Raw genomic sequence first — 8,471 nt, forward strand, 5'->3', positions numbered from 1 at the left:
CGGAGACCAAAAAAGAAGACGACAAAGAATGAAAGAATCACCAGCTTTACCACCCTGGACAGAGAATTTTAACTTTCTTCAGTGGAGTTGTTCTGAAGTTGCAAAGTGGATCGAGTCTGTAGGATTGCCACAGTATAAAGTGTGTTGGCAGCTTTTGCACTCTGTTAAAACATAATAATATATTTACTATTGTGTTTTGTTGCAGGAATGCTTCACTGAGAACGGCATCTCTGGGAGGAAACTCATTCATGTGCACGGCAGCACCTTGCCAAAACTGGGGATCACTGATTTTGAGCACATTAAGGTATTTTTACTGATAATTTAAGTGTTATTTTTATTTATTTTCATGCCCGCTTTGCCCTCCCAACATAGAAGCTTCCACCAGTTATAGTGAAAGTAGCTCCTGCAAACACCAAACTTTACAAACTTGTGCTTAAAGGTCCCATAACATGCAAAATCGACTTTTCAGAGCTTTTAACCTTCTTACATTGCTATTTGTGCTTCATATATGTACCCAGAGTGTTTTTTTTGATTGATTCCCGCAGTTTTTAGCTATATTACAGACTATCTCCTTTCCTCGAATCTCCAAACTGACGGGCGGTGGGGCAAGACCGCGTCATAAGGGCAAGCACGCGTCATTATCCCCCCTCACCCTCCCCCCTCTCCACCCTCCTCCCCTCCCGCCTGCCGCCTCCCGCCCTCTTCCCCCGGCTCCGCGCTGCTGTCTCCCTACAAGCCCATTCCGGAGTTTTTCTGCTTCGATTTACGACGAAACACGGCTCAAAGAGGCCCAAAACGTCATTAATGATATCGCACTCTTTACTATTATCACAATGGTGAAGGTTTATGTGGCAGTTGATGCAGCAACCGGGAAAATAAACAGAGAGAAATTCTATCCGAAACCGAAAAACCCGGAAATAAGAGCGCGCACGCTGTAGAATAAACACCAGATTTATTTAGTCTCAAAGTAGTGTTAATCTGAAGTTCTATTGTTTCTCACTCAGTCGCGCGGCGCAGCGCGGAGCTGACAGCTGTGGGGGACACACTACGTCACGGGTGGGCGGGGGCGAATATCAAACCAAGCCGTCTGCATTTCCGGGTTGGTGAGGGGGTCCAAGGTCTGGGTGATATTTCTTAAAGGCGGTATGGACGAATTTTCGGCGATTTGAGAACGCAGGCGGAAGTGCGCATGCCACTCCCCCGTGCGGACCGATACAACACACACGTGCGTTTGTTTATTAGCGCAACGGAGCGCATCGCATCGCTCGTCTCCCGTAGATTTCTGTCCACTTCTGCGTCAGCTCGAACTGTCTTTCTCCATCTTCATTTTGCCCCGTACACTGAGGGAACTATATTATGATAGATCCATGCGCTTAGGCACGCGGAAACGTGAGGAGGAACCGCACGCGGCTGCAGGTGAGCGGTAGGTGCGTTTTATGATTGATACGTGGCAGGACTAATGATTTATCCACGCCACGAGGAAATATGATAAAAAAAATTGCTGAAAAAAATCATCCATACCACCTTTAACTATTATGTTATGGGTGTTGCACAACCCTTATTATTATCAATTATACACTAGACTACGAAACGTGAAAAAAAAGCATGTTATGGCACCTTTAACACGTTTTTGACAGATTGTACTGTAGAATTAGCTGATAGGTCATTCTAATTCGAAGATTCATTCACGTTTTTATGCCAAAAACATAGGCGCTATGTGAATCTTTATGCCAAATTTTCGAAAATGTTAGTTTACTCGAATAAGTTTTCCAACATTTTTCCTTTTTACCTGCAGCGCCTCGTCTTAAAGTGCCTATGACAGGTTTGTACGATGTTCTAATTCTGACTTTATTTGATGTGTTTATACCTGTTGCACATATAAATGATAGTTTTACACCAATCAAGCAGGTATTTGTGGAAAAACAAAGTTGAAAAATCTGTAGAAAATGACATGACAGGAAGTGACATCACACCAGGGACACTCATTCCAGTCAAAGTTTATACAGAATTTACACTAAGAAACAACTTTTTTGACACTCTAAAAAATAATTCAACAAAATAAAGTCGCTCTCAAAAAAATTCCAATTAGATGAGCTTTGGCCCAGTGTTTGCTGGGTAATTTCCTAGTGTGATGTCATCAATTACAAACAGGATGTGAAATTACAAACCTAAAAATTTTGCTATTCTGTGATTTTTGACATTTTCTTATTTTTTTGGCTAAATTCAAAATATATTTATCTTAACTGCATTTTAGGTCAACGAGTCGTCCGGCCTTTAGGCAGCGCTTTAACTTTAGTGCATAGATTAATATACTACGTACGCTCAGGCTAAACTCATCCAGAGTCTTATTCGTCAAATTCTTCACATCAGTTTGTAGTCGTTAGGCTTTCATTTCACAGACCACCACTTATTACAATCAATCCAGATCAATAACAAAGTAAAAGGCCGTTTGTAGATGTTAATTTAGTCTGTTTATGAAACCAGAAGCGTTTAAGCTGTTACCGTGGCATCGACAGCTTTGCCTTTGCCGCCGCTGTGATAATAATGAAGTCAATTCAGTTTTAGCGCCAAAGTTTAACCTTTCTCTTCGCTTTAGGTCAAATATTCTGTTTCATTTTCATTTTCCATTGAAGGTCATGAAAAGTGTCTTCATGTATTACACAGTTGAACCCTTTAAAAAAAAAAATGTTTCCTTTTTTACACCGTTATAAAATGAGCCTAACAAAGACAAAAGTATCTGTATTATGTTTAGATTTAAGTAGAAAATGCATTGTTGGGGTAATATTTGTGATTTAGTAATGAATTAATCTTTTTTAACTAGTTTCATACTATAATTCCATAAATTTGACCAATACAACGAGAAGGCACAGTGACATATATATGTCCAGATTATTTGGTGAATTTGTGTCACGAAACAACTAAAAACGAATAATAATCGTGACATAAGTCTATTCAATCCAATTTATACTGTGTCAATAATTGTGAATAATCATTAAATCGTGATATTTCTAAGACATCTCTAAGTTTGCATCGACCTGAAACATATAAAGAAATCCTGACCACAACTTAATTATGAAACCAAAACCTAATCCTCGCATTTTTACTCATCTGCAGCGAGAAGCGAAGTTATATTTTGTCCTTTAGTTTGCTGTGAGCGCCGTGAGGCTCGCCTGATGTTTTTATCTTAGTGAAATCATCTCTCTCTGAATTGGAGCGCTCTCTAAATATGTTATAACTTTTGTAAATATGTTTTCAAAGGCCCGTCTCCTGGTGTGCCCCCTACAGGACGTCTAGGTGTTTTTGAACATCTCAATTATGAACTAAATCTCACCTGTTACCTGTTTTCCCAAAGGACTATTATTTACAAAGTGAATTTTGCGTTAGGGTTAGAGAAGAGAAGATAGAGAAGAGAAGATAACTTTATTGAGCTCAAAGCTATTCATTTGTCCTAACCAGGGGCACCTCCAAGGGATGGCCTGGGGTGGACAGGGCCTAAGCTCAAGTTTGATTGGTCCTCACAGTTGACCTGACCATGTTTGATTGGCTGCTAAATTATAGTCTAACGTTCCAGATTTAATTTGTTTACTCTGGACAAATGAGCAACCAAAGGGTGTGAATGGAACAGTTTTTGTATAAGAATGAGCTGAAAGAACTGATCATTCTTCACACATTTACCAGGCACTTGTGCTTGTGAATGTCACAATGTCATGTTGTGAATTATAATGAGAGCTGATTTACCACATCAAACTGTGAGTATTTCTTGACTATCCATCCATCCATTTTCTACCGCTTGTTCCCTTTCGGGGCCGTGGGTGACTGGAGCCTATCCCAGTGACTTTGGGCAGTGGACAGTGGTCAACTCGTCGCAGGGCCAACACAGAGACATAGACATAGACACACAGACAGCCATTCACTCTCACATTCATTCACTAGGGCCAATTTAGAGTCACCAATATTGCCTAACACATGCCTGTCTTTGGACGGTGGGAGGAAGCCGGAGAACCCAGAGAGAACGTGCAGACTGTGATGTTGGTCTGGTCCAGGAATCAAACCCATGATCTCCTTCTTGGGAGGCAAGAGCGCTAACCACCTTTGCCACCGTGCACTATTTATTGACTAATTACCAAAATTGCCCTAAAAGTGCAGTTACACATATTCAAAGTTTTCTGTGGAGGGGACCCCCAGACCCCCTATTCTGGCCTCCCCTTGGCCAACACGGGAGTCAAACCCAGAACCTTCTTGCTGTGAGGCGAGAGCACTAACCACTGTGCCTCTGTGCCACCACTCTCCACGCTGTGGTACAAAGAGTTTTGACTTGTTTGGTTTAATGTTTCCATAGAACAGTTTTATGCCGTTCATTTCAGGCAAAACAACATTTCCCTGGAGAAAAGCACCTTTAAAGGTCCCATAACATGCAAAATCAACTTTTCAGAGCTTTTAACCTTCTTACATTGCTATTTGTGCTTCATATATGTACCCAGAGTGTTTTTTTGATTGATTCCCGCAGTTTTTAGCTATAGTACAGACTATCTCCTTTCCTCAAATCTCCAAACTGATGGGGGGTGGGTGCAAGACCGCGTCATAAGGGCAAGCACGCGTCACCATGACTGAACCTGGCGCATGCAGACTGACGCACCGCTGTCTGCGCTGGAGCTCCGGATATATAAGTCTATCTGTTCTGCGGACGCTGTAGAATTAACATCGGTTTAGTACACACTTTGTTGATCTGAAGTTTTATCGGTTGTCACTCACTCGCGCGCGGACAGAGCGGCTCGCGGCGGAGCTGACAGCTGTTCAGCCCGGTGTAGGTGACCGAACCCCGGGCATGCAGACTCACGCACCGCCTGTCTGCGCTGGAGCTCTGGAGAATAAACGCTGTAGAATAATACGTTTTATTCAGGCGTAGAGCCTTTGATCAAAATTGGGACTTGTGAACCATGGGACTAGTGGGCTTGGAGATATCTGGAAGAGTCGTGATTTAGGCAGTTGATTGATCGCAGCTTTTCTAAATATCGACGTCTGTGTAGCTCATCCAAGGAGTTTGTGGCCTCTGAAAGCTCTGGGGGCTCCATAATGTACGTTTGAGATCACTTTCCACGCTCTATCAGTGCAAAGGAACGCAACAAGTGACGGCCAAGGGGCGGCAACGTATGACAAGGGGACCGGCCCCGTCGTCATTTCACCGCCGCTAGAATCGAAAACGTGATTATTGAGTTAGTTTGTTTACACCCCCACCGTCTCCGGGTTGGGCGGGGCACACACTCGCTCTGAGACTACGTCACGGGTTGGGCGGGGGAGCCAGATCGCTCTTCGCATGGGTGGGGGCGAATATCAAACCAAGCCGTTTGCATTTCCGGGTTTGTGAGGTGGTCCAAGGTCTGGGTGATATTTCTTAACTATTATGTTAAGGGTGTTGCACAACCCTTATTATGATCAATTATACACTTAGCATAGACTACGAAACGTGAAAAAAGCATGATATGGCACCTTTAAACACAGTGCCCCTTTAATAATATAACATTATTGTAATTAAAATAATATGAATGATCAAAAGCAGAAACAACCTTCTCACCAGTACATTAATAATTCACTCTAGTATCTGTGTGAGTTGACATTGAATCTCAGTCAGATCATTTATTCAGCGTCTGGTGATGTAAACATGTTCTTAATCAAAGCCCCGCCCCCCCGGTGTGCCCCCTACAGGTCATCTGCGCTCATGTGCGGGAGTTGCTGGGGATCACAGAGACCCTGTGGAGCCGGAGCATCGCTGACCCTCGGCGGGACGCCCGGGCCCTGTTTCTGGAGCAGAAGAGTAAGACCGGAGCCCGGGCCGACAAACTCACCTATCGGCAGTTCACCGGGAGCTTATGGCACGGCGACGTCATGTGACAAAAACATGCGTGTCCATAACACTTCTGCCCATCTAGCTGCTTCTTCTGCCCATCCATCTGCCCATCCATCTTCTTTTGCCCATCCATCTTCTTCTTATCCATCTTCTTCTGCCCATCCATCTTCTTCTTCTGCCCATCCATCTTCTTCTTCTGCCCATCCATCTTCTTTTGCCCATCCATCTTCTTCTTATCCATCTTCTGCCCATCCATCTTCTTCTTCTGCCCATCCATCTTCTTCTTTTGCCCATCCATCTTCTTCTTATCCATCTTCTGCCCATCCATCTTCTTCTTTTGCCCATCCATCTTCTTCTTATCCATCTTCTTCTGCCCATCCATCTTCTTCTTCTGCCCATCCATCTTCTTCTGCCCATCCATCTTCTTTTGCCCATCCATCTTCTTCTTCTGCCCATCCATCTTCTTCTTTTGCCCATCCATCTTTTTATTATCCATCTTCTTTTGCCCATCCATCTTCTTCTTATCCATCTTCTGCCCATCCATCTTCTTCTTTTGCCCATCCATCTTCTTCTTATCCATCTTATTTTGCCCATCCATCTTCTTCTTATCCATCTTCTTCTGCCCATCCATCTTCTTCTTTTGCCCATCCATCTTCTTCTTATCCATCTTCTTCTGCCCATCCATCTTCTTCTGCCCATCCATCTTCTTTTGCCCATCCATCTTCTTATCCATCTTCTGCCCATCCATCTTCTTCTTCTGCCCATCCATCTTCTTCTTTTGCCTATCCATCTTCTTATCCATCTTCTTCTTCTTATCTATCCTCTTCTTCTGCTCATCACGGGCCGGGTTGCTTCTGCCCATTTGATGTTTTTTTTATAGCTCTTCTGGTTGTCTCCTTGTGTCCATGAAGGTGTTATTGCTCAGCCTGGAATGCTCCACCAATATGCAACTTACTGATTACCATGGAGACGAGCAGGTGATTGCACCAGGCCGAGTTACAGGTCAGATCTGTGGAGAAGTTACCCCGCTCAAGACTGTATGTTTGCTGTATGGAGAAGAGCAGGTGGCTGACCCCGTAGACATAATGTGTATATTTTTGATGCTAATGCTAATGCTCGCCTATGCTAATGCTAACGCTCACTCAGCGTGTGTCTTTAGCATTCCAGAGCCACGCCCTGTATGTTTATGTTGCATAAGCCGGGTGTTCAGAGACGTGACTTACCTCTATCCACAGGGTTAGGGTTATTTTTCAAAAGCTAGCTGTAAAACTGTTTAGCAAAGGTGAAATGAAAAATAAAAACCTGTCAGATCTGGAGTCAAACTGGCCGTGCTGCAGCCGACTGTGAACTCGACCAGCCAAAGGGCGAGAAAACATTATGCAACGTTACTTCATCAGGGAAGAGCACTTCAAACGCATTGTCTAAAAGGATTCATGAAAGTTGATAACCAAATAAATTATAATCTGAAATCAAAAAGCTTCATGTTTCTTAAAAACACACAAAATTGGAAGAAATTATTCAAAGCACAAGCGCTGGCAGAGTGGGTCATTTCTAACCAGTTAAATTCATAAAAAGGCATAACATCATTTAATTTAATTTTCCACAGTCGGGGAGAGAAAGAGCTGAAAGCCTTTTTTCTAGTCGTTTAAAATGTCCTGAGATCTCAACTGATGAATACTTGATCTGCTGTTCAAAAACGTGATAAATAATCAGCCAAAATGCCAATGAGAGAGTTCTCTTCTGGCATCCAGTGATTGCCCTCCTACTTTAGAATATAATTCTGTGTCCTTGTGGGAACCCTAGAGCTGAACCTTACAGCTGAACCTCAGAGCTGCACCTTAGAGCTGAACCTTAGAGCTGAACCCTAGAGCTGAATCTCAGAGCTGAACCTTAGAGCTGAACCCTAGAGCTGAATCTCAGAGCTGAACCTCACAGCTGAACCCTAGAGCTGAACCTTAGAGCTGAACCTTACAGCTGAACCTCAGAGCTGAACCTTACAGCTGAACCTCAGAGCTGCACCTTAGAGCTGAACCCTAGAGCTGAATCTCAGAGCTGAACCTTAGAGCTGAACCCTAGAGCTGAATCTCAGAGCTGAACCTTAGAGCTGAACCCTAGAGCTGAACCTTAGAGCTGAACCTTACAGCTGAACCTCAGAGCTGAACCTTACTGCTGAATCTCAGAGCTGAACCTTAGAGCTGAACCCTAGAGCTGAACCTTAGAGCTGAACCTTACAGCTGAACCTCAGAGCTGAACCTTACTGCTGAACCTCAGAGCTGAACCCTAGAGCTGAATCTCAGAGCTGAACCTTAGAGCTGAACCCTAGAGCTGAACCTTAGAGCTGAACCTTACAGCTGAACCTCAGAGCTGAACCTTACTGCTGAATCTCAGAGCTGAACCTTAGAGCTGAACCCTAGAGCTGAACCTTAGAGCTGAACCTTACAGCTGAACCTCAGAGCTGAACCTTACTGCTGAACCTCAGAGCTGAACCCTAGAGCTGAACCTCAGAGCTGAACCCTAGAGCTGAACCTTAGAGCTGAACCTTAGAGCTGAACCCTAGAGGTGAATCTCAGAGCTGAACCTTAGAGCTGAACCCTAGAGCTGAACCTTAGAGCTGAACCTTAGAGCT

The 8,471-nt window shown here is 43.7% G+C and overlaps 1 protein-coding gene across 1 annotated transcript; it reads left to right on the forward strand.

Moving 5' to 3' along the window:
* LOC140364820 (sterile alpha motif domain-containing protein 15-like) lies at positions 1-6,722 on the forward strand. The gene is made up of 3 exons (XM_072451201.1): positions 1-139; positions 206-304; positions 5,704-6,722. The coding sequence occupies exons 1-3, from the start codon at positions 29-31 to the stop codon at positions 5,887-5,889; spliced, it is 396 nt and encodes a 131-aa protein (XP_072307302.1). The 5' UTR covers positions 1-28; the 3' UTR covers positions 5,890-6,722.
* Positions 6,723-8,471: the final 1,749 nt, after the last annotated feature.

The sequence above is a fragment of the Eucyclogobius newberryi genome, unplaced genomic scaffold (assembly GCF_026437365.1).
Source record: "Eucyclogobius newberryi isolate DKJ021-1_F unplaced genomic scaffold, fEucNew1.0.hap1 SCAF_1, whole genome shotgun sequence".
NCBI lineage: Eukaryota > Metazoa > Chordata > Actinopteri > Gobiiformes > Gobiidae > Eucyclogobius > Eucyclogobius newberryi.

Bases quoted from the DNA above. Each gene is read 5' to 3' on its own strand.
- LOC140364820 (XM_072451201.1), top strand. From the start codon at position 29: ATGAAAGAATCACCAGCTTTACCACCCTGGACAGAGAATTTTAACTTT. The intron at 140-205 runs GTGTGTTGGCAG...GTTTTGTTGCAG, and splicing joins TAGGATTGCCACAGTATAAA to GAATGCTTCACTGAGAACGG. The intron at 305-5,703 runs GTATTTTTACTG...TGCCCCCTACAG, and splicing joins CTGATTTTGAGCACATTAAG to GTCATCTGCGCTCATGTGCG.